The sequence below is a fragment of the Blastomyces dermatitidis genome (assembly GCF_000003525.1).
Source record: "Blastomyces dermatitidis ER-3 genomic scaffold supercont1.2, whole genome shotgun sequence".
Lineage (NCBI taxonomy): Eukaryota > Fungi > Ascomycota > Eurotiomycetes > Onygenales > Ajellomycetaceae > Blastomyces > Blastomyces dermatitidis.
Window position 1 is genome coordinate 7,096,561 of NW_025544775.1, and position 24,367 is coordinate 7,120,927.

At 48.4% G+C, this 24,367-nt stretch overlaps 6 protein-coding genes across 6 annotated transcripts; 4 read left to right on the plus strand and 2 right to left on the minus strand.

Moving 5' to 3' along the window:
- The first annotated feature begins 1,566 nt into the window (after window positions 1-1,566).
- BDCG_02323 (MFS multidrug transporter) lies at window positions 1,567-4,840 on the plus strand. Its single transcript, XM_045417870.1, has 6 exons — window positions 1,567-2,540; window positions 2,601-2,913; window positions 2,982-3,438; window positions 3,526-3,829; window positions 3,949-4,220; window positions 4,319-4,840. The coding sequence occupies exons 1-6, from the start codon at window positions 2,525-2,527 to the stop codon at window positions 4,571-4,573; spliced, it is 1,617 nt and encodes a 538-aa protein (XP_045274583.1). The 5' UTR covers window positions 1,567-2,524; the 3' UTR covers window positions 4,574-4,840.
- Window positions 4,841-4,923: 83 nt separating this feature from the next.
- BDCG_02324 (FAD dependent sulfhydryl oxidase Erv2) lies at window positions 4,924-6,706 on the plus strand. The gene is made up of 4 exons (XM_045417871.1): window positions 4,924-5,427; window positions 5,602-5,730; window positions 5,823-6,203; window positions 6,311-6,706. The coding sequence occupies exons 1-4, from the start codon at window positions 5,216-5,218 to the stop codon at window positions 6,324-6,326; spliced, it is 738 nt and encodes a 245-aa protein (XP_045274584.1). The 5' UTR covers window positions 4,924-5,215; the 3' UTR covers window positions 6,327-6,706.
- A 179-nt stretch (window positions 6,707-6,885) lies between these two features.
- BDCG_16552 (uncharacterized protein) lies at window positions 6,886-9,053 on the minus strand (the record flags this gene model as incomplete). The annotated part of the gene is made up of 6 exons (XM_045425770.1): window positions 6,886-7,105; window positions 7,272-7,424; window positions 8,082-8,446; window positions 8,517-8,585; window positions 8,655-8,741; window positions 8,805-9,053. The coding sequence occupies 6 exons, from the start codon at window positions 9,051-9,053 to the stop codon at window positions 6,886-6,888; spliced, it is 1,143 nt and encodes a 380-aa protein (XP_045279992.1).
- A 372-nt stretch (window positions 9,054-9,425) lies between these two features.
- BDCG_02327 (methyltransferase) lies at window positions 9,426-13,898 on the plus strand. Its single transcript, XM_045417872.1, has 4 exons — window positions 9,426-10,649; window positions 10,731-12,145; window positions 12,214-12,734; window positions 12,835-13,898. Exons 1-2 carry the CDS (start codon window positions 9,855-9,857, stop codon window positions 10,962-10,964), a joined length of 1,029 nt encoding a protein of 342 aa, XP_045274585.1. The 5' UTR covers window positions 9,426-9,854; the 3' UTR covers window positions 10,965-12,145; window positions 12,214-12,734; window positions 12,835-13,898.
- A 2,489-nt stretch (window positions 13,899-16,387) lies between these two features.
- BDCG_02329 (uncharacterized protein) lies at window positions 16,388-19,335 on the plus strand (the record flags this gene model as incomplete). Its single annotated transcript, XM_045417873.1, has 4 exons — window positions 16,388-16,408; window positions 16,636-16,758; window positions 17,356-17,378; window positions 17,472-19,335. 4 exons carry the CDS (start codon window positions 16,388-16,390, stop codon window positions 19,333-19,335), a joined length of 2,031 nt encoding a protein of 676 aa, XP_045274586.1.
- A 684-nt stretch (window positions 19,336-20,019) lies between these two features.
- Window positions 20,020-24,341, minus strand: BDCG_02330 (NF-X1 finger transcription factor). The gene has a single exon (XM_045417874.1). It carries the CDS (start codon window positions 24,049-24,051, stop codon window positions 20,551-20,553), a length of 3,501 nt encoding a protein of 1,166 aa, XP_045274587.1. The 5' UTR covers window positions 24,052-24,341; the 3' UTR covers window positions 20,020-20,550.
- Window positions 24,342-24,367: the final 26 nt, after the last annotated feature.

The following is a 24,367-nucleotide window of genomic DNA, read 5'->3' on the forward strand; positions in this document are numbered from 1 at the left end:
GAAGCCAATTCTACAAACAAGATGTAACTATATATATATATATTTCAATCCTAACCAAAATTCTGTCTTGCTCATTGGTGCTGAATACTGTACATGTAATTAATTATACATAACAAATTTGGCTATTGTCCATGTACAGTACATGTACCTTGTAGCATTCAAGGCTAATAGGTAGGGCAGCAGCTTATAACTATAATATATCAGTCAGAATTGAAGTAAGAAATTCCCGAAGAGTGCCAGGATGGAAGGGAAGTATTTTTCTCCCACAGGTACAGCTATACGTAAGTCAGGGGCATAAATCGATAAATCATGTCAGAGTCCACCTAGTTGATAGCTCAGGCCATGTAGAGCCCAAAGCAAGCCTAGTGTTCATCCATATGTTTTTATGCAGACCATCGCAGGAAACCACTACATCGTGGATGAAATACGCCATGGCTGTTCCTCTTCCCCTTCTTTTGCTCCCGATCATACTACAATAAAGCAACCAGCCAAACCCCGCCCGAGGCTGGGCGCGTAGGTAGTCAAGTCGGAGCCCATGTAACTGTGTGTCCGAATTGAATCATGTATTGTTGTAATCCGTATCCAATATGAGGCTCTCTTTTCCAACATAGGGCTGTGGCTGGTTTATGTGAATTGAGTGCTGGATATAATTGAGACCTCAGATATAGTGCAGGTAAGTTATTATGCATGGTTATGAAATGGGATGATTCGGAAGCCATGGATTTATTATTGGCTCTAGTCATTCTCCTTAACTGAACTCTGCTGGCATCCGCAAACATCCACGGGTTGAAAAGTTGACAGTCGTCGGAAAGGCTTGCTTACAGCAGCATTAATAATAACTAAAGTCTTTATGTAGGCTACTGGGGCAAAAGAGCTCAATCACCACCAGCGCCTGCTGGTAGAAGGGCCGACCAACCGCGGGACCCCCAACACCCCCCCTCGGACCAGCTACCACAGAGTACAATACTTCCCCTCAGTGGCTCCCTTCAGTGACCTCCCCACAATGGCTCCTTTTTAATAATGGACTGGACCACTCAGTCCTAGGACTCACGGGACTTCTAGGGCACACTCCTGGGATGTCTCTTGGCACTGTTAAAATGTCCAAGGATATTTGTTAGGAATTTTTAAGTCCATTCTGGGATCGAACCCATGCATGTTGACCACAGCGGGGCTCACGCTCAACGGTCTCATAACCTGTAGGCTACTGGGGCAAAAGAGCTCAATCACCACCAGCGCACTGCTGGTAGAAGGGCCGACCAACCGCGGGACCCCCAACACTTTATTCTGCTGTTTCTCTTGCTCTCAACATCCAGTTTCTTAGTGTAGAAGTGTAGATTAGAGAATAAAACCTGAAATTAGTATTAGAAAGAGTTAGAGAAGGTATTAGTAATATGTGTGAGGTGTGTTAGGTTAGTGGGGGCGTATTTTAGAGCGCTAAAGTTTGTGCTTAAAATTGTGAATTATGCATGCGGATAAGCCAGAATGCGGCTAATTTGCACATGGCGCTATGCCGCCGCCCAACCAGATCAAAGACTCGTCGACGCTTCCCGCTTCTCACCACCACCACCACCACCACCACCACCAACCATAGTGACCACCACCACCACAGTGACCACACTGGCCTTGAGTTGGTCCAACGACTGGTGCACAGTCCTTTCGTCCTGCGCTGGCGCTCAGCCCAACCGTGTGGACCTTGGGGTTTTTGGATGGTCAGGGTCAACCTTTTATCTTTTAGAGAGATTCCGGCCTTGTCTCCGGAATAACCAACTGACAAACGAAGGGACACTTTGTGTGTTATTATTCTAGTAGCTCAGTCGTTCGTGAAATCAGAGAGCAAAGCATGTGTATGATAGTTAATGCACAGACCCCTGGAAGCTCGCGCCCGGAGCGAGAACCATGCAGTTACAAGCTTGATGAGTTTGGAGAGCAACAACTTACAAGTTGCCAACAACGGGTCCATTGCAAGGAGAATTGCCGAATAAGGCCCACAATAAAGTCAAATACCAGATGCTTCTGGCAAACTGTGCTGGCTGAATTTTCTCTGCCAAGGTTTTATCCCAGACGATGGACTAGCTATCCCCTAAGTCCCGGCTTGTCTCCTGCCGAGAGGATTAGCGGGGAAGGAGAGGGATAAGCTTCTGTCAAGCAATTTACTTGGATTTGTGCATTTGTGCATTTTGCGATCATCTAACCGGCTTGACTTATTAATTCATACCCTCTTTTCTTTTCCCGTTTTGATGCTTCGGTTGAATTAGCCTTCTTGACAAGGAAATTCACTTTTGTTCTGATCGCTGTACTCTGTATGGGAGCTCGACTTTGCTACCTTACATTGGACTTCCCCCGCCGTTTTCCTTGGACCCTATTTTGACCCTTCAACCCTCGCTTTCCGCGCTTTCTAGGTCAAGGGCGTGGGAACAGGAGAACTTTTGATGGCTTGGAGCTCTTTTTTTCCATTCTCATCCAATTTAAAAAATAACTGGAATATCAACATTGATATTTGCCGCCAACAAACCTCGGCGGCCCAATGATTGCCAGTGACAGTATGTACCCACCAAGCATCGTGAAACCAGCACAATTGTCAAAGTTAACTCAAGAATAAGAAGCGTCAACGATAGTTGAACCTAGCCCCGATGATGCTGTGACACTGTCGGGCAATGCTACATCGCGGCCATCTTCCCCTGCAAATAAGCATGCTATATCCGTGAGTATGGCAGATGTCGATAAAGGGCCGACCTTACCCAGTAGCGGTGAGGTCGGATCTCAATATCACGATCGTCCCCTATCAGGCGGAGAGCCCATGGATTCAAACAAGGTCGACTGGGATGGACCGGACGATCCAATGAACCCTTACAATTGGCCGACGACCAAGAAAGTCGGCATCGTGGTAGGAATAGCGCTGATTACTTTCTTAACGTATGTTCTGTCCACTGCAACCTCCTGCACTTTTACCTGGATTCACGCAGCTAACAATTTATGGGCAGGCCCCTGGGATCCTCCATCTTTGCCCCTGGGACTGCGGAGGTCATGACCGAGTTCAAAACGAATAACCTGGAACTTGCTTCCTTCGTCATGTCTGTCTATCTGCTAGGTTATGCATTTGGCCCGCTAATTATTGCCCCTCTCTCCGAACTGTATGGGCGCATGTATCTATATCATGCCTGCAATGTTCTTTTTATTGTCTTCAACGTTGCTTGCGCTGTTGCCCCGAGATTAGATTCACTTATCGTCTTTCGGTTTTTCGCCGGCGCGGCAGGTAGCTGCCCCTTAACAATCGGTGCAGCTTCACTAGCGGATATGATTAAACAAGAAAAGAGAGGAGCCGCCATGGGTGCTTGGGCTCTTGGACCGCTAATCGGTCCTGTTGCGGGCCCAATTGCGGGAGGATACTTGACTGAGTCGATGGGGTGGCGGTGGACATTCTGGATTCTTGCTATAGCTGTCAGTAAACCATCTCGCTTTATTGGGCTCCCCGTGCCCTGCCTGCACGAGTTCTGCTTCTAACCGCTTCTTCTCTGTTACATTCAGTCCGGTGCTGTCGCCGTCAACACCTTTGTCTTTATGAGTGAATCGTGTCACTCCATTCTGTTGGAACAGAAAAGGAAGCGACTCGTCAAAGAAACTGGCAACCAAAATCTCAAATCCGTCCTTGACACAGGTAAAACGTCCAAAGAACTATTCCTCTTCGCCATTGTTCGGCCAACCAAAATGCTGTTCCTGTCTCCTATTGTGTTCCTACTATCTCTCTACATGGCTCTCGTCTACGGCTATCTTTACCTACTTTTCACAACCTTCTCGAGTGTGTTTGTAGGGCAATACAATTTCTCTACAGGTATATATCTCACCGGGGCTTCCAAGCATCCCCATCCTCTCCCATTTTCCCCTTGCCTCCCCAAAGATCCCGACAAAGTGCATCAAATCAACTAACCCAGTTTACTTGATGAACAATAGGAAGCGCCGGACTTGCATTCTTAGGGATTGGTGTGGGGTCACTCATAGGCCTCGCCTTCAGCTCAGCATTGTCAGATCGCATCCTTCAAAACCTCGCGAAAAAGAATAACGGCGAAATGAAGCCCGAGTACAGAGTCCCACTTATGATTCCAGGAGGCCTCTGCGTCCCAATCGGATTATTCTGGTACGGCTGGACGGCCGAGAAGGGCATGCACTATGTCGTACCGATCTTTGGCACTAGTTTTTTGGGTATTGGTATGATCATGGTATTTGTAAGTATTGATTCTTTTTTTTTCCTTTTTCGTTCTCGTTTTTTGGTTATCTCCATCCAGCATCAAGCTCCCGAATCTAACCATCCTTATCCATTTAGATGACCGGATCAACGTATCTTGTCGACGCTTTCACCGTACATGCTGCCAGCGCCATGGCTGCCACCACTGTCTTCCGCTCCCTAGGAGGTGCACTGCTGCCCCTCTGTGGCTTGAAAATGTACAGCTCCTTGGGCCTTGGTTGGGGCAACTCTCTGCTGGGATTCATTGCGCTGGCAATGACGCCGATTCCTTGGGCCTTCTACCGGTATGGGGAAAGAGTGAGAACGAGCAAAAGATTCCGTGTGAACTTTTAGACACGAGATGAGTTGGTGTTTTGGAAGGCAAAATTTTTCTTTTTCGGGAGTCACCTCTTTTGTTTCTTTGTTAATATTTATTCTCTTTGAACAAAAATCTACAATATACGCAAGGGAAAAGGTGGGAAAGAGATATGTATATCATTTTATATCATTTTTCATTATAGCTGGCGTCGAATTGGATTAGATAGATGTCCATAGCTTTATGATAATACCCTCGCATATACCATACATACATTTATTCTCTCCTTTTATCCCGCTCGTGAAATTAACTGTTTCTAGCCGACCTTCTATTTTGTAATAATTTACACTTTAACTTTGTAGAGCTGGTCGCTTTGTGGGTTGGAGTTGGTCACATGACTAAAGTGTCGATGGCAGCTTGTCAACCGGCACAAACACGCTGCTCACTGCTTATCCCAAACACCCCAACTTGGGGGTAGGCAACTTGCGCATCTTCGCCGAGTAGACAGGAAAGGGCTTCCAGAGCCGATTCCCTGCTTTACGCAAAACGTGTGCTTGTGCCTGTCAACCTCCTCGTCTGCCCTGGACAATTGCTACTCCATTCATCCATCCCCCTTTGTGTCGCCAATGCCGTCCAGATAGATAGCTAGCCATTCCAGCGCCATTCTCCGCGAAACGAACATGGCACACCGGCCAACGTCAAGATTGTTTCTTTTTATTGGCCTTGCGTTCTTCTTCATCCTTACCCTCGCATTCCTCCGCCAAGGCTCCCCACTAAGTCCTGAGGCGCGTGCCCCAGGCCACGTTGACAGGACAATTCCCAATGTCGAGATAACAGATAAGATGCTGCAAGGGGGTGTGGTAAGTTCGAAGATGGGCAATGAGACTGCGAGGTAAGGATAACTAGCTGTGCTTGGACTTGCTTTTATGTTGGCTCGTGGCTATTGCTACTATTGCTATCTATCAAGCTCTCGCGTTTGAGTGGGTCCTACGGGGCGGAGACAACTTGACTAAGAACGGATTGTATAGTTAAGTTAGATAGCTAACAGGAGAGTTGTTGCTTACAGGGCGGAACTTGGTCGGGCAGCTTGGAGAGTGCTCCATACCATGATGGCGCAGTTTCCAGACGAGCCATCAGAGGAGCAACAAGAAACGCTACGGTCATACATATATCTATTCTCAAGATTATACCCTTGGTACGTCCTTGTCTCGAGCTGAATCCTTCCTGCAAAGCTGAGCTGCTCAAATATTGATGAAAATGTCTCCCACTAACTAAATTCCTCGATAGCGGCGAATGCGCATCCCATTTCCAGGCCCATTTAGCAAAATTCCCGCCGCAAGTGTCGTCGCGCTCCGCAGCCGCTGCATGGGCATGCCATGTTCACAACGAAGTGAACAAGATGCTCCACAAGGATATCTTCGACTGTAGCAAGATTGGAGATTTCTACGACTGTGGCTGCGCACATGACGACGACAAGAGTGACGGCGGAGGGGAGAAGGGGGGCCAAGATGGAGCGGGAGATAGTAGCAAGATAAATCCTATGAAAAGTGCTAATCAGCCCGTTTCAGGCAAGGCGGAGGTGGATGAAAGCGCAACGAAGAAAGTATCCCAGAATGGGAGGCAGATCAACCCTGGGTCGTTTCCACCTGTCGAAATACACCCTGAACCGTAAGTACTTTATGTACCCTCCAACCCACGTCGTGGCTGTGATACATATCACTTTGAAACATCTTGCGTTCATTATTTGTAAATATATATTGACGGCACATTTTCAGGCAAACAAATGGTTAGTGGTTTATTCGGTTTGAATTGTCCTCCGATGATGCCCTTAACCATACGTGGAAGGCTCTATCCGACATGGAACTAAGGGTGTTCGGTGGACGACCGCGGGGGATTGTGAACGCCCATACTACTAATCGTGCCCCATGGCCTCAAAAGTTCAAATGCCATCTTCAGAGCAATGGACTCAAACCACTGATGGTGTAAATTTTATCTATAAGTGGACTGGCGTTCAGGTTTTGATATTCGGATTGTATTATATCCCCCCCTTATTGCTTCAGACATGCAGCGTCATATTTCTATAATAGTCGAGCAGGCCTCATAAAAAAGACAATGTTACAGTAGAGATCAAAACACATAAAGCCAAGAGAGGTGCACATTGCAATATTTGTAAAGGCGCGACCTGTTTAGAACAGGTACAAATGAAAAAGATCAAAACCCTGCAACCGTGATTCCGTCCATAACTGCAATGCCTGGAAGCTAAAATTTATTATATGACACATGCATAATTCACAACCCCCCACCATCCCCCCCGCTGAAAACAATCGACGACAGCTGAGCACGATTTGGATCACACTCTGGAAGCTCCTAGCAGAACCTGGGTGCCTCTAAAGATTGCTTCGCAAGGCCAGCCGCCCCCCTTGCCGCCAGGAAAGCATACTACAGCGTAGTCAAGAGAAGAAATCTCGCAGGGGTTCTTCTCCTGTCCGCGCTTGTCCAAAGACCACCTCAACCCATCCACATCATCTCTATGCGTCGGAATCATATCCCGGAGCGCCTCATCCAGTGTCCTGTGAAACATAGCGTCAGCCGCATGGTCACTAACAAGTAGCAAAGCAGACGGCAGCTCAAGGCCCTCCAAGCCCACCTTCGTGATCGTGTCGCGGATCTGTCGCCAGGAGGCCCGTTGCGCATCCGCATCCGCATCCCCGTCACCCTCGGGCCAAGCGGACCTACCTTGAAGTCGGGTTGGGAGCGAAAGGGCCCCGAAAATAAGTATTTATCGCCGTCAGCGATGCATTTGTAAAACTCAGAAGCAGCCTTTGTTCGTAGGCTAGCGCCCAGCCCTCATAGCCCAGATGATATGATTCAAGGGGATTCGATCCTTCACTGACCAATACTTAGATATTGTGGCGGACGTATTGCTTGCGAAAACAGAATTTTCCCAACCCCCCCCCCCTGAAAATTAGTAGCAAAACACCACAAAAAAATCAAAATATCCATGTTTCTCTAGAATCATTCAATATCATCCAATACACATCACTTTCAATCAAATATCATCCAAGAATGTGTCTTTCTTACCTTTATCACCAATATGTCATCTTAACTGAGTGATTTCACCATTAATAAGATTGTATGTCTTCTTAAGAATGGTTATATACCTGCTGAGATCATGCAGAGCATTGATTGTCATCTGGCCACTCTATATCAAATTTAATAAAATCTTCACTGTTTTGAAACTGCTAGAGAACTCCATTCAACACACAGTGTAAAGTCAAAGATTACATCAGATATCTTATCAGAATTAGAGGATTTTTTCAAGATATATTCAACTGCATATTGTGATGAGACTGTCTGTAAGCAAGCTTTACACCTTCCACAAATGAGAGTATCTGATTTCCTGATTGTAATATGAATAATGAAATATCAAAGAATTATAGATCATACATAAGTAGGCAAGATAAACAAAGATAAGCATAATAGCCGAAAATAGGCTAGACAACTGGAAGCACTTTAACAATGCCATTCTTCTTTTCAGCAACATACAGATGTTGATTTCCTGGTGCAGTTGCAAAATATAGAGATTGCCTAATGCCATCACCTGAAAGTCTACCAACACCAAGAGCTGCTGGTGTGATAACGCCCTCCTCTCTAATCCAGTCAGACACAGGATTCCCCTGCGAATCCAACAGCTGTATGTCAACAATGACTTGTTGCCGTATGATAATCCCATTCGGTGTTGATACTGAGACATATGTCCCAAACCCCTCATAGGTTGGAGGGATGGCCAAAGCAGTCAGATCTGTATCAAAGACAGTCAACACATCACTTCCAGTGTCATTGAGCATTGTGACAGTAATCGATAATGACGATGATAAGAGGCCTGGAATGGGCCTAATTCGGGCGAATATCTGATGCAGGGCCATGTGTCAAACATGCGTATCACCAAGTAGATACTCCCTAGAAATTTAAAATGCTAACCTCATGTCCACCGGTGCCTTCTGCGTAGGTATTATATATCATGTGATGTGCTAGTTGCTGGCTCGAAGGCTGAAGAGGCGTTAGATGGAAGCTAGCTACTAGTCACAAGGATGGACTAGATGAAGTAACAACACCAACATTGCACACAGGCTGAGAGGGTGCAGAAGACAGCCCTGGCACGGTAGCTGGAATTGTAGCCCGTGAAGATAGTTGTTGACCATAACCCTAGTTTGAAATGAGGGTTAAGAACGGTGAATGCATATAGATCATGGAAGGTGAAGGAAATACCTCAACCCAGTATGGCTGCTTAAAATTGATATCCTTAAGAGAGACAACCTTGCCATTCTGGATATATTTAAACCGTCCTGGTAGCTCTTTTGAATGATACAGATTGATAGCAACCTGGAGGTTAATCTTCTGTGCCTGACTGGTGGCAGGGTCATCGATCATGGCCCGCAGCTGGGCAATACGGCCTGGCACATCCCACTGAATGGGAATGGGGAATGTAGGCAGTGGATTGAAAGGGCGGGAGGACATGGCTTGCAAGGTGGCAACAGAGATAGAAACAGAGAAGAGAGGAAGATGGAGATGGAGATGGAGATGGAGATGGAGATGGAGATGGAGATGAAGGTGGAGATGAAGGTGGAGATGGAGATGAAGATCGAGATGTAGTCTAGCTTCTCAGTTGCTTATGGGAACAATGTTGTTCCGTTCCGACACCTACTTATATGGATATATTATGGTGTTTGATAACAGCAATTGTATTTCAGTACAAGTTGTAAGGAGGGGAGATCTTGCTGAGGTTCTGCTAAGATAAATAATACAAAGCAACCCTCAGTGATGACTACATACTTAAATATCTAAAATATTAGTTACAGAGAACACTTAGTGTTATTCAGGATAAAATATGCCAGCTATGTCTTGGAGCGGCGCCATCTCGAGTGCTAATGCCATCAGTCCTACGGAGTAACTACATAGTACACCCGATGCCAAATCTGTCGCGCTATCCTAACTATCCAAGGGTTGTAACTGGCAACGGCCGAAAGTTTCATACTGTGTGTGTAGTTCGCCCGCCGGATGCCTGCTCACTTTGTAACTGCGTACGTACGGGGAACAGCTGTTAGTGCTTTCGCCAGCACTCCACTCCGGTTGGATCCCTTATTAGTAGCCAAATAATACCCCTATCCACCCCGCTCGCCCCCGAAAGATTGAGGAAAGTCTTATTACCCCCTCTTTCTATCACAAAAGAAGCAGAAAAAAACATCAGAACTTGAAACCGACACTAAATGCTGACAAATTCAACCGCAACTTCCACCTATTCTCAATAATTCCAACATCATGAGTACCGCAAACACACATGAGGCCACTGATGCAGCAGCCTCAAACCCCAGACCCGAACTCCCAATTATCGATGTGGACGACGACGCTGCAGATTCCACCTTTGGCGACGAGTCTGACGCCTCCGCCTACAGCGCCTCGGTCACCTCCTCAATTCTAAATTACGAGTATGCCAACGGTCGTAGATACACTGGCTACAAAAAGGGGGAATATCTTCTCCCCAACGATGAAACTGAGCAAGACCGTCTTGACCTTCTCCATCATGTTTTTCTGCTACTGCTCGATGGGAAACTCTTTCGCGCACCTATCGGACCTAGCCCCCAGCGGGCACTGGATCTTGGAACCGGCACTGGCCTCTGGGCTTTGGATTTCGGCGATGAATATCCGTCCGCACAGGCCATAGGGGTAGATCTGAGCCCTATCCAGCCGACCTGGGTGGCTCCCAATGTTAAATTCTATGTTGACGACATTGAAACCGATTGGGCTTACAGCCGTGACGAGCCCTTTGATCTTATCCACTCACGCCAGATTGGTGGAAGCGTTGGGAACTGGAAAAAGCTGCTCGCGCAGTGTTTGGAGCACTTGAAACCAGGAGGATGGCTGGAGCTTCAGGAACCTGAGGCTTGGATGTCGTCCGATGACGATACCATGGAAAGGGCCACTGCCTCCGCTGAGTACCAAACCCTCTGCAATGAAGCCGCGAAGAAATTTGGGAAGGAACTCAACGTCGCTCATAAGTTTAAGCAAATGCTTATTGACGCGGGATTCGAGGATGTGCGGGAGGAAATCCACAAGGTTTGTTTTTTTTTTTTTTCCCCTATCATTCCAAAAAACCCTCCCTCATCACTTGCATCAATCTCACCTGTCAACATCTAGGTTCCAATCGGTCCCTGGGCCAAAGACCCAAAACTCAAAGAAGTCGGACGCTATTTCCTGGAACATGCTCTTCTAGGCGTTGAAGCGTACGCTTTCGGCTTTATGGGTAAAGTTCTTGGATGGACTCACGCTGAGTGCCAGGTCCTCTCGGCCAAAGTGAAGGCGGAGTTTCGCAATCGGCAGAACCATATGTATATCAAGACCTATTTTGTCAGCGGGAGGAAACCCAGCTAAAACAGAGTTTTCCCCCATCTTATATTTGTTGTTGTCTTTGACTTTTTTTATTTTTTATTTATGATAATGACTAAACCTCACTTGGACATACATTCCCCACCTCCACTGAGCACTTTTTTCATTCAGAGAATTATCCATTTAGATAAGCAGCATGAAGAATTGGGCATATTCATCACTTCTTTGTGTTTCTATGCACATTCTGCAAGTAGCTATCTTCAGCAAGATACTCATAGATTATATATTGGCTATTTCGCTCCTTTTGAATCATGATCATGCCAATGATGGTACTTCAAAAACAAAATAGAATTTCTCCATGAATAGAATCGACACTCCACTCCACCGCTGTGCAACACACAGCATCCAGTTATGTATCACCAAGACAATAATATATCAGATGGGTTGGTTGGGAACAAATATTTTAGACCCGTAACGGGCCCCAGAGCTAAAGTCGGCTGCTCCCTGGCAAATCAACCAGAGCTAAGCGAAGCGTGAAAGCTCATTGGAACGCTGTATTCGCTGGTCTGATCAAGAACGACTGCCAGCTTCTCGGATGTATTAGCCGCAAGAAGCACCAAAACTAACTTTCGCTGGGCAGAATGATAAAGTCCACACCTTGCAGGATATAATAATGGCGGTAACGGAAACTGATAACTTATTAAGTATTCGCTGACCAAGAATGAATGCCCTTCAATAACCCAACGTGTCATTCTTCTTCTTCTTCTCTAAGGCACTTCGGGGAAATGTGTGGAACGCGGCTTTTTACTTCAACACCTAGTTCCAAAGCTCGAACCGCCGTTGCATCAGCCGGGAGCTGGTGATACTAACCAACCAACTGTCTAATTCGACTAGATGGATGGTAACTGATGGGCTTATTGTCTCTCTCATAGTTACGGCCACAGTTGGGCATGACGCCCGCAGAAATCAACCATGATAGAGCCCTGACTAGCGCTCTTGACCCGCTCATTATCAGGCCGTTGTCTAAGATATATGGCGGACAATGAGATTTGAAGCCAGTGACGTTGTTCGCGTCTCTCTCTCAAAAAATGTCGGCGCGAGCGGTATCTGTGCACTTGCAAGAGGATCTACGGCTGAGATTTGAGGACTCGGGAGCAGCGAGGACGTGGTTTGACAGCATACACCCTCGTCCCGCTGCTGGCCGTGCGTGAGAGAGAAAGACAGAGGTTTGAGATTCTGTTGGATTCTTTGATTCATTTGGTTAAAGCTATAATAAACCTAACCGCTCTCTCAGGTTGCTCTGCTGGTGGCTTCATCACTGGATACTCAGACCCGTCCTGGCTGTTCTGGTCCGAATCCGCAACTACAGTGCGCATCATATCGCTTTTTCTAATTCCACAAGTTTTCACGTCTCCTCGTCCTCCGAATACATGGCCAAGAATTTCGCAATAAGATGGTAAACAGTGGTGGCTACATGGAAAGCCAGAAGCTTGACGGATCCAACTTTTGATCACTCTTCGGGGGGCTTCAACTATGATATTCTGTACTGTACATTGCCCTTCCCCACCATCTCACGCCTTTGGATTTTGGCATTACCACCTGTTCTGTTGAAACTGGTTGCACTACATTTTCCTGTTTGCTGAACAAACTGGTGGGTTCATAGTTTAGTGCATGATTAATGAATCATTTCTATAAATGTCAACAGCAGAGTTGATTGTTTCCCCCTAAATCTCATACCCAACTTGTGATTCCTGGAATTATTGCCTCTTGATCAGCTACCAATAAGTGTGCAATTGAGTGATAACCTATATCAAGGTACCATTTTACCCCGTCTTTGAATTTGCAGTGCACTGAGCCTTCTGCCGAGTAATATAAATCTATACTCGCAGGTTTGCTAACTCCCCTGGTTTCCTAGTACTGCCACATCATACGTCATTGCCTTGAAAGCGCCATGACTGCACGGCTGTTTGTTTTGTAAAAGAGCTTAACAAACAGCCTTTTCTGTGTTCCCCTGTCTTAACCCCCCTAGCATATACATACATACCAAGCGCTGAGGTGTGGATGGACCAAACTATGTACTGTGCATTATTTTCCCCTGGCCGGGTTTTGTCTTTACTATTCGGCCGGCCGCTATTTGAATGGAACCACAACGCGCGAATGAACGGACGGGGTTGGTGACTGGTTATATCAACTCCCGTCAATGAGGGACTAATGTTAGCTCCTTCTTCACTTCCTAGAGTCTGGACGGTAGCTCGTTGCGGTGGCACATGGTATATATGCTATATAAAGGCCAACTGCTCTGCTAGTTAGCCGTCAGCGGCAAGTTAGCCGGTGAAACATTGGGGATGAGCGTTGGGGGGGAGGGGGGGGGGGGAGAATACATATCGAACGTTAAAAATTAGATAGAGATGGATTGCCTTTTGCCTTTTTACCTTTTTCTCTTCCCCTGATTTCATTCAGGCCGAATTAACCACATGGCACAAGTATGAGATAACTTACGGATCGCGAACCAACCTCCCGCCATCCATCTATCGCTTGTACAAAAAGTTATAGTTGCATACCACCTGCATCATTCGGTCGTCGGACCAGTCTGAATATCAAAAAGTCCAAAATCGAAAACCTTTGCGACCAAACATCCACTTCGCCATCTGATTGTCTACCCGCAAGGGCTAACTATTAAAATATCGGATGGCAGACACATACTCCGTACATACATCAATCAGAGCAAAACAATAGGACAAAACACACCCAACCACATCCATCCCACTTCTAACCAAGCACATCTCCCATCCCATCCCATCCCGCTATTTGCCTTCTAGAAACTCCATGCTATGCAGTACAGTTCCGGTTGGTTGGCCACATCATAAGCTAAAATGAAGCCATGTAGTTACCTAACTACTGTAGCTACATGCGCACGCTTCGAGTCCCAGGACCATGGTTAGGGTGGCCTCAGGTGTCAGCATTCTAATTCTACAGTACAGTACGCCGTACATTTCATAATTATGAATCTTTCTCTATAAAAAGAAATATAAAATAAAAATAAAAATAAAGCAGAGAGGGGGGGAGGGGGGAGGGGGGGGTTGGGGAGCAGCTGACTCCCCTAATACTAGGTACACTACACGCATATGCCATACCATACCAGCCAGGTTGAAACGACCTGGACAGCCTCGCGCAAGATTTTTACGCAGTGTGTATTCCGTAGTTATATGCTGACAAAATGAAATGTACATGTACATACATATACAGAGTACAGGACGTGAGATATACAGTACATCGCGCCGCGGATACAGCGATACAGAAAGAGACAAGTCTTGTTCTATGCATTACATACTTCCTCACAATGTATGTAGTCAGAACTTCTTTCGCGGCATCACTTCAATCAAATTTCCAAGGTTATGATGATTATGATTTGAGCGCGGCCTGGCTGGTATGGTAAACTTGGTGTTTGAAGATCCTGGGTGGAGGAGGGGTATATTCGTCTACGCAGTATGATTGGGAAAAAGTTGGGAGGAAAGCCTGCACTGTGATTCGATGCGCATCTGTACTTTTTTTTTTTTTTTTTGCTTTTTCCTTCTGTTTCTGGCCTTTGGTGGGCTGGACTGTCTTTTCTGATACAAGTAGCCACATCCATGTGCATGGGCTGGTGTCGGGAGCGAATCAGCTTTCGTGCGCAAATAGGGGGACGGAACTGCAAAGAGAATTGGAGCCTTGCAATTGCTGCTGGGTTGTGACAAACAAAAAATAATAATAAATGAATGAATCAGGGCTTGAAGATAAACCAGAGGCGGAGAGGGATATTGGGGTCATACATTATCCCCTTGCTAGGTGGTGCGTATTATCTATCTCTCTCTCTCTTCTCCATTAACTACCCATCGGAGTGTGACACTGCGACAAAAATACTGCTGTCTGTTCAGTAGTTAAAGGTTTCATCTAGAATTTCAATTGCGACGGGGTGGACGCCCGCTGAGCAAAAGTCTCCACACACACATATATATATATGCACACACGTACGAAACCAGGACATGAGGGCATGAGGTCAGTCATCATGACAGGAATAATACAAGAAGAGGACGACGACCAGGATCAGGATACGTTCACTTCGTGGAGCAGCTGGCGGGCGCGGGCGCGCATGACGGGCTGGGGGCTAGTTAGTTGACTGAGTTATCGATAAGAAACACCTGCCCCCCTCTACCCTTCTGGCCCTGTGTGTGTGCGTACAGCGCGACGGTTTTTGCACGGAAGAAAGAGCCCTCTCTGTATGTAACTATCGCTTGTTTTCGAGGTTCAGTCCGTAATTCTGACCATCGCATTGGATCATCGTTTGGGCTGAGCTGGCCTGGAGCTGGGACTGGGACTGGGACTGGGACTGGGATTGCGATTGCGATTGCGATTGTGATGGGCGTATGAATTTATTTCTTTTCTCGCGTTTCTCCTGACTTGACAGGGGGGTGATTAACCCCTCGCCGCAGATCCGATGCTGGAAGACTATGATGTCGAGCGGGACCGGGTTCATGGGATGGGAAAGGCGGTTGATATGATAATACATTAAGTAAATAAACAACATTCAGCGGCATCTGAAGCCGGAGACAAGACACCATCATAACGGTGTATGTTTTGTATATAATAATAATAATTTCTCTTGCCGTGTCAGAAACGGATCAACCTAAAGCACGGAGGGATTGTCAGTCATAAATCATAATATTCGTAATAATCATAACAACCATATAAATGTTAGCCTCAAGGGGGTGTCATCTGCGCTGACGACGTGATTGATTGCTTCGGCCTTGTTTTTGTTTTGTTTTCTTTTTTTTTTCGTAAATGTCTTGACTTCGATCTGCTCACCCGCTCTCCTCGTTCCTCTCTCTCTCATGGCCCTTTACCGTTTATTAGTTAAACAGCCGCCTTCCCGTGTCTCTGCTGCAGCTGGGCTAACTAGTTCTCATTCTTTATTATTCGCTGGTTTCTGGTTTGTTGCTGGGAACCTTTTTGACTGGCGGCGCATTTGAAAATATATTGGTATTTTTGGCCTCGTATTGGGGCGTAAATATTTCAGACGAAACAGACCAGGGAAGAACAAAAAAGAGGAACAAAAGAAAGGAACAGAAGAGGAGAAGAAGCAAAAAGATTTCTCTCTGTGAAAGACGAGAGATATCCAGCTCATATATATAACTAACTATATTGTCTTGGGTGACCTGCAGCAGATTTTATGAAGTTATTAATAAAATAATTCTCCAAAATTCTTCGTTTGCTCGCATCCAACTCGCCCAACTCAAAACCCACTGGGCATTTCTCTCCGCCTCACTTCTCACGCCCTCGCCGTTGAGTCGTCTCTGCCCCGCCTCACCGACTCTTCCTTGCGCTCCTCTTGATCCTCTTGGGCATCGACACTTGTTCTCCCAGACCCGCCCTGTCTGCGGTCTTGTCTGTCTCTGTTCTGGCGGGCCCCGTCCTGCTGCTTCCACGACACCATGGTCTCGTTTCAATGCGAGGTGAGTTGGCTATCGTTTTCTGTTTCTGTTTCTTCTCATTTTATCCTGTTCGGGTTTGGATCCGTCCTTTTGTTTTTGTTTTTTTTTTTGTTTTTATCACCGTGGCTTACCGGTTGGTGGGGGTGGTGGTGGATGGAATGGAATTGCTGTAAAAAAAAATTAAATATTCCCGTTGATGCATTGCTGACCACAAGCTAAATATCTCCCTCATTGAGTCTCTCCTCTAGGCTTGCGGCGACGTCTTCACCAAGAAGAAGACCGATCCCCACCGTAATCAGTGTCGCGGCGCGCGTTTCTCCTGTCTCGATTGTTCAGTCGAATTCCCCGGAACCTCTTATCGAGGCCATACGGTACGGCTACGTCCTCTTCTATTCCAAATTTTTTATAAATTTCAAACGTCGCACTGCAATCCTAGCCCCCGCAAGCTGCCCATAAATTCCGCATTTCACCTCCATCAATTCTACGCGCGCTAGCACTTGGGATCTGCTGTTGTTGTCGTGGTGGTCGTCTGAATCGTCGCGTTATGTGCTTGCATGGGTTCCTATGTGCACCTCTTTTTTCATGTGCGCGCCAGCCAACCCAGCGGCGATGCGACGGGTCGATCGATGATTCGCCTGGCGGATCAGCAGAAACATCCTGCCATGTCTCCCCTATCCTCTTCCCCCTTGCGTTTGATTTGGCAGATGGCTTCACTGGTCGCATTTGTTGCGTGATGGGTGCTTTGCCATTGGGTAGCCATCGCGGAACCCATGCGCCTGGGTGAAGCCATCATGTCTTCCCATTCGTGACAGTTACAACCTATTGCTCCATCAAACCACATGCCATCCCGACTAGTATGACAAAACAAAATAGTCCAGCTAACACGTTTTGTCTTGGGGTCTTGTGTGTTTTTCTAGTCATGCATATCAGAAGCACAGAAATACCAGGGTGCCCTCTACAAGGAGAAGCCAAACAAATCCAAGAAATTCAAGTCCGTGACAATAGTTGAACCCCCGAATTCCTCCAATTCTCCTCGGCCCCCTGACCCTTGGGTAGAAGATGCTCCAGATGTTGACGAGATTAGACCTGCCCATAATGCTTCCCCTCCGGCCGCTCCTAGCCCTCACCAGGCTGCTCCCCGCCAGGAACCTGGAAAGGTTTCGACCCCTACCACTACAACCAAGCCTAATGCCCAGGTGAATGTGTTTGATTTTCTCGACACGACAACCACCCCGAATGCCTCAAAAGTCTCCCTAGGAGGATCCGACGCGCCAATGGTTATGCTAAAGGATGCACCCCCGCTCTTCAATGCGCCCAAGGAGCTTGCAAAGATCGATAATGGAAAGGATGATGAGGTAAATTACGATGTGGCATTTGAAGAGAATGGCTTCTCCTATGGCGCAGACACCCTAGAGACACCACTATACCAAAACGGAGGTGCAAATGGATCCGCCGCGTCTTTCAACAATTTCACGACCCCAGCACCAAAACGGAATAAGGATCGGTCATCCCGTCGGGATAGAGATCAGCATCGGGATCAGAATCGGGATCAGGACCGCCCAGCTTCCCCGGATCGGTTCCATACTCCTCTTAACAACCCGACTAGTACAGGTGACAAGAAGCGTAAACGCGGCCATGTTGGAAAAGTCGATGGCCAGATGGCCAATTCGGCCTCCACTGGCGGTGATGATATCCAAATGATCGACGCTCCCCCCCCATCAAGTGCTATTGCTAACCCATCAACCCCAACGCTGGCCCACTCAGGCCTTACTGGTGGCATCAACCGCATGATGAGAGATATCTCCCCACCAACACCAGACGCAGCCTACCGCAGCGCCGACGAGGGCTTCAATAATGACGGACGCCACCAATACCCCAACCCAACTTCCCCCATAAAACGCACCCGCATGGCAGATAACGATGCCTCCGGCAACCACAACCACAACAACACTAACAATCATAATGATAAGGACACTAACGACGAATCTACCACGGACGAACAGGACAAGGCCCTCGTCCTCGCTATCCAGGAACGTACAGATCGGATCATGGACCTCCTCGCCCGCAACCCCCGCAAGGGGCCCGTCTTCACGGATCCTACACGTAAACCTTTCCCGCTCTGGCCTATTACGAGTAAGGACGGCAAGGGCGCCAGCCTTGCCGAAGCCATCATTCCTCCCCGCGAGAAGAAGAGGAAGGCGGTGACGAAGAGGAGTGGCACGACTACGGCTGCTGGTGCTGGTGTTAGCAAGGCCACCCGTGCGGCTACGAGCGCTCGTGCTAGTTCCAGTACGAGTAAGAAGGCCGATGCTGCTGCCGCCGCCGCCGCCGCTACGGCCCCGCGCCGTCTCAAGACCATCGAATATCGCGCCGACATCGCTAATGGGAATTCTGCAAATAATAATAACACCACCACCGCCGCCGCCACTAGCAACCAGCTCGTCGTCTACGGTAGCGGCAGTAGTAGTCGCCGAGGAGAGTACGAGGACGCGGAGGTGGAGGCGGCGGAGCGCGAGCTCGTGCTGCGCGAGCAGGCGAGCGTGTTTTTATCGCTTGTGACGAAGGGGCCGGAGTCTGGGAGGGGGTTCTCGGTTCATAAGGCGTTGAAGAGGTTTCATCGTGAAGGGGGGATGGGGGGGAGTTCACAGGGAGATGGGGAGAGGGAGAGGGATGGTGCGAGGGGGAAGGGGAAGGGGAAGGAGAAGGAGAAGGAGAAGGAGAAGGAGAAGGAAAAGGAAAAGGAAAAGGAAAAGGAAAAGGATATGGAGAGAGGGAGAGGCAGGGGGAGGGGGAGGGGGAGGGGGAAGGAGGGGCGGGAGAGTAGGGAGCGCGAAAGGGAGAGGGTGAAGGAGAGGGAGCGAGAGCGGAGGATTGAGGTGGAGAAGGAGTTGTGGAGGGTGTTGAGGCTGAAGAGGAATGAGAGGGGGGAGATAGTTGTGTTTGTTTAAGTTATTCAATTTTTTTTGGAGTTATGCATTTCTTCCTTCGTTATCCATCTATCATCTCCATCTACTTGTTCGTGTTTTTTCATTTCACAAGACTCATTTCTTATTTATTTATTCCACTACTATCCCCCGCCGTCATCTTTCTTATATATTTCACTTTTTCCCACTTTTTGAGATTTTTTTCTCTTGCATTTCATTCAGCTTTTGACACCTTTCCCAGCCGGACTGGCAAGTGGCTGCTGCTTGGACGATTAGGATTTGGAAATAATTTCAGGGATCATAAAATCATGGATAATGTGTTGGGGGTCCCGCGGTTGGTCGGCCCTTCTACCAGCAGGCGCTGGTGGTGATCGAGCTCTTTTGCCCCAGTAGCCTACATAATGATCATTATTGATGGGTCTGGTGATTCATGTGCATTTTTAGTTTTGCTTCCCTTGCTTTTTGGGTCGATATATCAAATTTTCCTTATTTATTTACATTGCTTAACTACCCCCTCTCTGTCTACTTCTGGGCTTGTTTTGGTTTTGATTTCTTTTGAATGTCCGCTTCTTCCTTGGTGATTCCATACATAATATCTATGCTCCGTACCGCGCTAGAAAATGTCTTTGTCTTGGCTTTGCAGGGCTAAAATGATTCGTAATGAGGAAGTGATAATGATGGAGAAATTTTCTTTTTCTAGGTAATTGATTTTTTTTTTTTTTTTTTTTTTTTTTTTTTTTTTTTTTTAACCGGGCAATCATCTCCAAATCTATCCAGTGATAATAAATGAGACTTCAAGTACAGTTCGTTCGTTGCGTACTACGAGATATAGCGACCCTAACTTACACATGAAGATGGCAAGAGCTATTTATTTATTCCATTGGAACAAAACATAATCCGTATCCTCTATCGCATTTGCTCCAGGGACTCATGATGTACTGTACAGTACGTTATAAGCGTGATTGTATGTTAATCATAACAGGTAGCCGCGAGAGGGTAAAAAAAGGCATTGCGCTGTCATCATATGGGATGCACAAGCGGGAGTGTATGCGTACTGTTCTTGTGCAGTATTACTGTACAAAGTAAAACAAGCTGGGATATTCGGTCCCCAGTGGGCGATGGGGTATTAAGTGATGGGATAGTTGGAGGACCTTCCCTCTCTGCATCTCTTTAATACTGAAATTGTCTCCCGTGTTCCCGACTCTTCACTTAGCAATATGTATCACCGGTCCTCGCTGTTCACGCAATCCCATTTACACTCTCATTTGCATTCCCAATTACCTCCGCACTGTCACTCGCACCCTCACCACCAACCTCACCGGCACCATTCTCAGTTACATCTGGATGCCCCTTCTCCCGCTCCTCCCGCTCCTCCTTCTCAACCTCCTCCTCCCAATTATCGACAACATCCTCCGCGAACCCCGCAGGAAACTGCCTCCAACCACTCCCACTGCCACTCCCACCGCCAGAACCAGAGACAACCGCCCTTCCCTTAACCCTCCCCGCAATCCCAACCCCACTCCTCAACACCAACGTCCCCCCCTTCTCACCACCCAACACACCATTCCCATTCCCAACCGCGCCAAACCCAAACGCAGATTTCGGCGGGACAGCCGTCGGCCGTTTCCTAGACGCAACTTGCGCCCACCCACCATCACCCGCCCCCGCACTTATAGCGCCGAAATCCCCAACACCGCTCTCGTAGACTGCCCGACTCTTCTCCGCAGCCGCGGCAGAAGCCCTTTTCGCCTCTCGCTCCCGCACCCGTTCCCTCTCACGCATCTTCGCGCACTCGCCCACACTCACCCCGCCAATCCCGACGCCCACATGCGCGCCCATCTCGGCCCCAAGACCGCGCGGCGGCACCCAGTGCGCGGTTTTGAAGACGGCGACGTGCCGGTGGGGTTCTGGATCGCAGGATTCAGATACGAAGCCCCAATCAGCGGCGAGGAAGTGGATGAAGGCGCGGAGCTGAGTGCGGGCGGGCGGAAAGCGGGCGGTGCGTTGCGTTTGGCTTGTGGCGAGGGTGTGGAGGGTTGTTTCGTAGGTTTGGAGGGTGGAGAGGGTGGAGGTTGTGGAGAGGGTTAGGTAGAGGTCGAGGGTTTCGGAGGAGTATGGGAGGGTGGTTCCTGTTATTGCGGTCATGGAGTCCCCGTCAGCTGGTGTTGCTGATGTTGTGAGTGGGTCTATGGAGATGTTTAGGGCGGAGGCGAGGGAGCGGTTGCGTTGGAGGCGGGCGCATTCGTCGTCGCATTTTAAGGGGCTAGGGGATTGAGATTGTTGGTGTTGTTGAAAGCGGTTTTTGTCGTCTCGGGAAGCGTTGCAGCGTTTTTCTTGTTTTAAACGGCCGCAGGGGCATGTTATTGTGATGAGGGATTGGCATGGGGTTTTCTCCTGGCAGGGGAATGGAGCGTGACATGGATCGGAGCACGGGTGGGGGCAGAGCTTTTTGATCTTCCCGCATGCTTGGTGGCAGGGTTCGGTCGAGTCCTCACATTCCCCCGGCCGATGGCAAAGATTCTTACATGTGTGGGAGCCGCATTTGAGCTCCTTGCCGCATACAAGTCCGCATCGCGGGTCCGTTAGCCAACACGGTTGATTCTTCAATGCCTTTTTCGCACAGAGGCAGCGTTTCTCTGTCAGGAATGGGCACTTGGGGCAGCTCTCGTCGTCAGTGTGACAGTTGTGAGACGTCTGCGGGTGTCCACATGATTTTGGCCTCGCACAATCGTAATGGCATGGAGGGGGTTGTGTCCCACATGGCAATGGAGGGTATAGGACTGATCGACCACAGTTGCAGGATATTTCCTCGAATATCGCTTCTCGACATGTACCGCAGCTTCCCTTGTGGCAGAGCTCCTGGCACGTATGTTTTGAGCATTTCAGCATCCTTCCGCACACTCGTGTACAGATATGCTCCGCTTCGATATCGTTGTCATTAGGGCGATTGACAATATTGAGCGACTTCAGCTTTCGCTTTGTCGCTTGTCGCTCAATTGCCTTGCGCTCGCCGGGGCAGCACCGCTCACCGCAATTGTGCCTCCCACAGTTCATCGTTGCTTTACACAGTCGAAAGCACTGAGGTGGTTCAATTACCCCTTGGTGGCACAACGATTGGAAGGAAGCCTTTCCACATCTGCAATTTATGGACACCCTCAAGAAACAAGGTGGACAGGGGCCAGTGTGGCAGGGAACGGGGCACTTATGCTGACAGGGAAGCAGACTCCCACATGGTTCCTTACAATTTGGTATGGGGTCTTGACATGACGTTCTGGGCTGATAGCCTGGAATATCAGATAAAGCTGTCTTCCCGCAAGCGCATTTTGTGATAACATCGGGAGAACTGGGACAATGTGGCACAGCCACATCCTGTGGATGGCACCGTTTCTGGCATCTATGTACTCCACAGTCGTAGTCGCGATCGCAGATCTCTTTACAATCAAAACAGCCTACCCATTCCTCTACCCTTTCTTCGGAAGTGCCCTTGCCGTGGGTGAGACGGCTCTGTTTCTCTTCATCTCGATTACTACACATAATTCTCGTCTCAGACTTTCCGCAATAACATCTCGCATCGACAATTTCCTCGCAGGCCCCGCAGAGGCCTTCATGACAAGGACGAGGACATTTGTGTTGGAGACACGGCAGCAACTCCCCGCATGGTTCCCGACAGCTCCAACCATTCTCATAATCAGTGTCAACGCATTTCTTAGTCGACTCGTGGCGCCCACAAAAACAAAACTGCGTTGGGCCCATAGCCGCGCACGGAGGACAAGGGCCTGAATGGCACACAGAATCGCAAGGGTGTGGACACCCTCTCCTCGCCCTGGAGCACGTTTGGCCACAAGAATGGGGCGGTAATCCCGGCAAAGGTCGCGGATCCATCTCTTTCTCGCACCAACAGTTGTACGTCGATGGTAAAATGTCGTGTGGCAAGTTGCATCCCGGGCAACGCCACTGTCGCGGGTGGTCTTGCCCATCCTCGTGGTCCTGCTGTTGCCTTGGCCTCGCCATTACCGAGCCTTCGTTATTCGACCATTTCTTTATGCAACTGAGATGGAAAACCGTCCAGCATAATGAACAGGACCATACTCTCGTCTTTCGACCAAGTTCGTTTGTGCATATGGGGCATTCGTATATCCCGTTGGCGATGTCCTCGTGCGTGCGCGTGGCAATGTCATGCGCCGTAGATTTTGCTTTAGGAGGCCTTGGTTGTCTCGTTCGTTCCCGGATGGGCGTAGAGGAATGAGAAAGTGTCGGTGTAGTTGTAGACATAGGAACTTGGACTCCAGGTATAAATTCCGGCGCACTGGGTCGTAGTGAGCCCTGCTCCCCTTGCGCAGAAGAACCGTCTCCTCTGCCCTCTTCAGCTGTCTCTGGTGCTTCTCGTGTCAATTGGCCGCCAAATGATCTTCCCATCCCGGCCACGGTTTTCGTCGTATTAGGTGCATCATCCCGCCCTCTCCCTCTCGCGGATATTGTTGTTCCTGCTCCCGTTCCTGCTCCTGTCCCCGCTCCCCTACGGCTTGGCCCAACACCTCGTCTCCCTCTTCCGTGAACAAACGGCCGATTGCGTGATGTATCTACATCTCTACCGCTCTCACGGTTTCCTCCTCTGCCTCGACGACCTATGCGCCTAGAACCGGAATTATTTGGGTTCAAGGTCTCATCCCGCGCAGACGTTTGATCTAACGGTGGATTTTGTACAGTCAAATACTGCGATTGAGTTGCTATGGTCGTCATAGTTGGCAGACGACTGTGAGATATGTGCCAAGCAGTTGCCCCGCTGGAGAGGGTTCACCTCTTTTGTCCGCGCTCGCGGAAGATAGGGGGGGTTATATGGACGGTGAAGAATTAATCGAGATGATGCTTCGATGGTTTGCTGAATGAGAGCTAGTTGCGAAAATGGGTATCTTCTTCTGATAAAATAAAAAATTGCTGGACTGCGGCGGCGAGGGTGGGTTAGTCATTCCTTGGCATGACGTTGGGCGCTACGCTAAATTCATATAGGCAAGGCGGTTCTTTCTGAGTCACCTCCTCTGGAAACTTGGAGAATAAA

Coding starts and splice junctions, on each gene's coding strand:
- BDCG_02323 (XM_045417870.1), top strand. Junction 3,830..3,948: donor GCAATACAATTTCTCTACAG/GTATATATCTCA, acceptor GATGAACAATAG/GAAGCGCCGGACTTGCATTC. Junction 4,221..4,318: donor TTGGTATGATCATGGTATTT/GTAAGTATTGAT, acceptor TTATCCATTTAG/ATGACCGGATCAACGTATCT.
- BDCG_02324 (XM_045417871.1), top strand. CDS start 5,216: ATGGCACACCGGCCAACGTCAAGATTGTTTCTTTTTATTGGCCTTGCG. Junction 5,428..5,601: donor ATGGGCAATGAGACTGCGAG/GTAAGGATAACT, acceptor TGTTGCTTACAG/GGCGGAACTTGGTCGGGCAG. Junction 5,731..5,822: donor TTCTCAAGATTATACCCTTG/GTACGTCCTTGT, acceptor ATTCCTCGATAG/CGGCGAATGCGCATCCCATT.
- BDCG_02327 (XM_045417872.1), top strand. CDS start 9,855: ATGAGTACCGCAAACACACATGAGGCCACTGATGCAGCAGCCTCAAAC. Junction 10,650..10,730: donor TGCGGGAGGAAATCCACAAG/GTTTGTTTTTTT, acceptor GTCAACATCTAG/GTTCCAATCGGTCCCTGGGC.
- BDCG_02330 (XM_045417874.1), bottom strand. CDS start 24,051: ATGACGACCATAGCAACTCAATCGCAGTATTTGACTGTACAAAATCCA.